Source organism: Austrofundulus limnaeus, unplaced genomic scaffold (genome assembly GCF_001266775.1).
Source record: "Austrofundulus limnaeus strain Quisiro unplaced genomic scaffold, Austrofundulus_limnaeus-1.0 Scaffold1273, whole genome shotgun sequence".
In the NCBI taxonomy this organism is placed as follows: Eukaryota; Metazoa; Chordata; class Actinopteri; order Cyprinodontiformes; family Rivulidae; genus Austrofundulus; species Austrofundulus limnaeus.
The window spans coordinates 44,318-47,726 of NW_013953675.1; the positions used below are offsets into that span (position 1 = coordinate 44,318).

Below are 3,409 nucleotides of genomic sequence, written 5' to 3' on the forward strand. Positions count from 1 at the left end.
AAAAGTTTTATTGAGAGACCAGCTAACCAAATCCATAAAAATAAAAATATCCATAATTTCTGGTTTCGGATGAAAAACGTAGAGAAGACTCCAAGCAGCAAAGCAGGGAAAGATAAGGAAGGACAGGAGAGAATGAAGAAGTGTCTTACTCCTCCGAGAGCGAAAACAAACAAACAAAAAAATTATGCTTTTCAAAGAATCAAGTAGCAYGTCTGTTCAGAATGTTGGCAACGTAGTGGTATTTATTTTATTTCTCTTATCTTCTCTAGTGTCAGATATGAGACTGAAAACAACTTCATTTGTTTCTCTGTAATCTGTTTATTTCACATTGTTTAAGATTATTACTTGTTGGGATTACATCAACATCTGAGCATATTCCCAGACTTTGCTCATACTTTTATTTTGAAGAGATGAAATCAGCTGTCAAAATCTTCTGCTTCACATTTTCTTTTCCAAAGTTAATTCTTTTTCAGCCAGCTAGTATTGTTTTTTTTTAATTGCGCTCACCTCTCCACACTTGATTTAAGAATCAGTGGATAATGAAGTTTTCCCTGGTTTCCTCTGTCTGAACGCTCCGTGCTGCAGGTACACCTTCTTCATTGTGCTGTATCCGATGGGAGTGACGGGGGAACTGCTGACCATCTACGCAGCTCTTCCTTACGTGCAGAAAACAGGCCTGTACTCCATCACCCTCCCCAACAAGTACAACTTCTCCTTCGACTACTACACCTTCCTCATCCTCGTCATGATCTCCTACATTCCCTGTGAGTAATGAGCTCGCTCTTTTGTCATTTTTTAAATCATGAATTAATCAAGCTGGTCAGGAGGAGGCTGTCATGGCGCCATTTTAAAAACTACAATTTAAWGTTGAAAAACAAAACAACCCAACAACGTATATGGATGTTATTAAATTCATTTGTCAGTCATTTTAATGCTGTTTATAAATGTGACACTCAGAGTATCATACTGTATTCAAACTCTTACTTTTTATCAAAAATCTTCAGAATAATTGTAAATCTGTAGTTTTCCTTCATAGCTCTGTTTTTGATCCCTGTTGAACTCATCCCTACAGTTTGTATTGGGACTGTATTTTGTGTAGTGATGAGATAATCCAGACTGTTTTTTGTTGGTGTTTTGTTCATAAAGGCACCATGTCAAACATGAATGTGTAGGGGTCACCTCGAGTGAAATAACAGAGTTTTTGTTCCTTTAAAGTGCCTGTGACGTCAAGTTTTTGTAATAAATGTGAATGCGTTTTTGGAAAGAGAACATTGATAACATATTACAAAACAAATTTCACGCCGTTGAGATGAACAGTCGTTGAAATATTTGTATGTGAGGAAACAGGAAGTGATGTCAAAGGGGAATATCTGCATGTAAACAGAGCAATGCTACAATAGTTAGAGAATATGATATATTTTTATTGTTTTGAGTCACGATCAGAGATGAAGAAGAGTTTAAATAAGATTGTTTCAATAAATAAAAACTAGAGTTTCTTTTTTTTAAAGAGTCCTCTTTTGATGTCACTTCCTGTTTTACTTTGCAGAGCCAAATTCAAGAGAAAATAGGCCAGTTATGAGACAAAATGGGTAAAATCATGTGTATTATGCTAATTTTCTTTAATATAAATATGTTTTCTTTGACTTTTTGTATTTGGTATAAGCATGTCACAGGCAAGGTCCATCAGAGGTCTGAGGTCCAGTTTCTTTGATTATTTCACTCCAGGTGACCCCTACAAATGCGAGGGTCTGTGGGATTTCCTTGCAAGCGTATGTGCTGTGCTYCTGATATAAAATCTAGGATTGTAACGATTCACTCAAGCCCATATTCAATTCAACTATAGGTTTTTAAGTTCACAAYTACAATTATTTTCTTTTTGTTTTTCTAATTTCTTCAAAAAATGAATTGTAGCTGTCTTATAACCAAATACGTGTCTTTTCTTTAAACATATTTTGTTCTTGTATCAAACTTTGTCATCTTAGTAACAGAATATAACTTCTACATAAATGTGAACTAAAGTTATCAATTATCAAATGAATGAGTTTAAAAGACATAACTTTGATTCATTCATTTTTATGAATAGATTCACATTTTAAGCAGTTAGACAGTAATCAGGGGTGCACATAAGCGGTGCGCAGGTGAACATGCGCGATCAAAAAAGAAAAGGTGCACCAGATGTAACGTCATGAAGCTCACTTGTGTACCTAAGATTGTACCTGAGATTGTCAAAACAACAGTTAGCATGGCTCTAGAGTGCGACCAGTTTGGTCACAAATGCGACCTGATTTCTTTAAAAAAAACTAAAATCCAGCTGCACTGGTGTGACTGGATCGTTGTTCGGTGCTCACCAAGCCTCCAGCTGGGCCCTGATGTAAGGATTAAACGGACACTGCCTTCAACAAATCAGAYGAAGTCCAGAGCTGTTTTATCCAATCAGAGCAGAGCAGGGCGGGACTTTCAGTCAGAGCTTTTTTTCAGCAGGACTGTAGGTTGAAGCAGTGGACTGCTGTGATCAGTCTGATATATCCTCCTCTGCTCCTCCTGCACTTTGAACTACCAGAGACTTTGGTCTGTAAAACATAACTTTATATTAAATACATGTTCAGAGCGTCGTTATCAAACAGATCTGTCCAATTCTGTGTGAGTGACTAAACTGTCTCCTGATGAGAGACTGCTGTGGCAGGAGCACGTCGGTGAGTCTTTCTGTGAGATTCACCGTTTGACTTCTTCTAATTAAACCACATTAACTCTAACAGGACATTTGTTTGCCCCATATTAAAGCAAAGATGATTCTGTTTGACAACACCGTCAAAAAAAGTTATATATTTATTTATTTATTAGGGGTGCAACAATACATGTACCCGTATCGAACCTTATCGAACAGTACTTTAGGTTCAATACACACTTGTATGGAACAATACAGATTTTTAAAATTTACTTTATCAACTTGTCTTCTGAAGATGCTCTGTGTTGAAGGATCAGTGGATCTGTGTTCGACTACTCCACCTAGGCTGTATTTTAGAGCGCAGATCCACTGAGAAACTTGCTGTTTCAGCAACATTTAATTTAAAAACTGTACTTTTCAGGTTAAACAAATGTTCGTAATTAATTTAAATAAATTACAAGGTAAAAGGGGCATGGACATTTCGAAAAAATATCAAACCGCGAGACTAAAGTATCGAACCAAACCGAATCCTGGGTTTTCTGTATCATTGCAGGGCCTTTGTTTTGGTTCTGATCAGTGTTGTATAAAGTACCTGAAAGTGATACTTGAGTAAAAGTACAAGTATCTTGTCATAAAAGTACTTTGGTAAAAGTTAAAGTCTTCTCTAAAAATATTACTTGAGTAAAAGTCTTAAAGTATCTGATATTTTTATACTTAAGTATCCAAAATAAATTTCTGACACAA

The 3,409-nt window shown here is 36.1% G+C and overlaps 1 protein-coding gene across 1 annotated transcript in view; it reads left to right on the forward strand.

The window, feature by feature from the left end:
• hacd2 (3-hydroxyacyl-CoA dehydratase 2) overlaps positions 1–3,409 on the forward strand; it is a gene marked incomplete at its 5' end in the record, with an annotated part of 10,508 nt that overhangs the window by 5,306 nt on the left and 1,793 nt on the right. Inside the window, 1 exon segment of the mRNA XM_014031576.1 lies at positions 586–764. Within this exon segment, the coding sequence (XP_013887030.1) occupies positions 586–764 (179 nt within the window).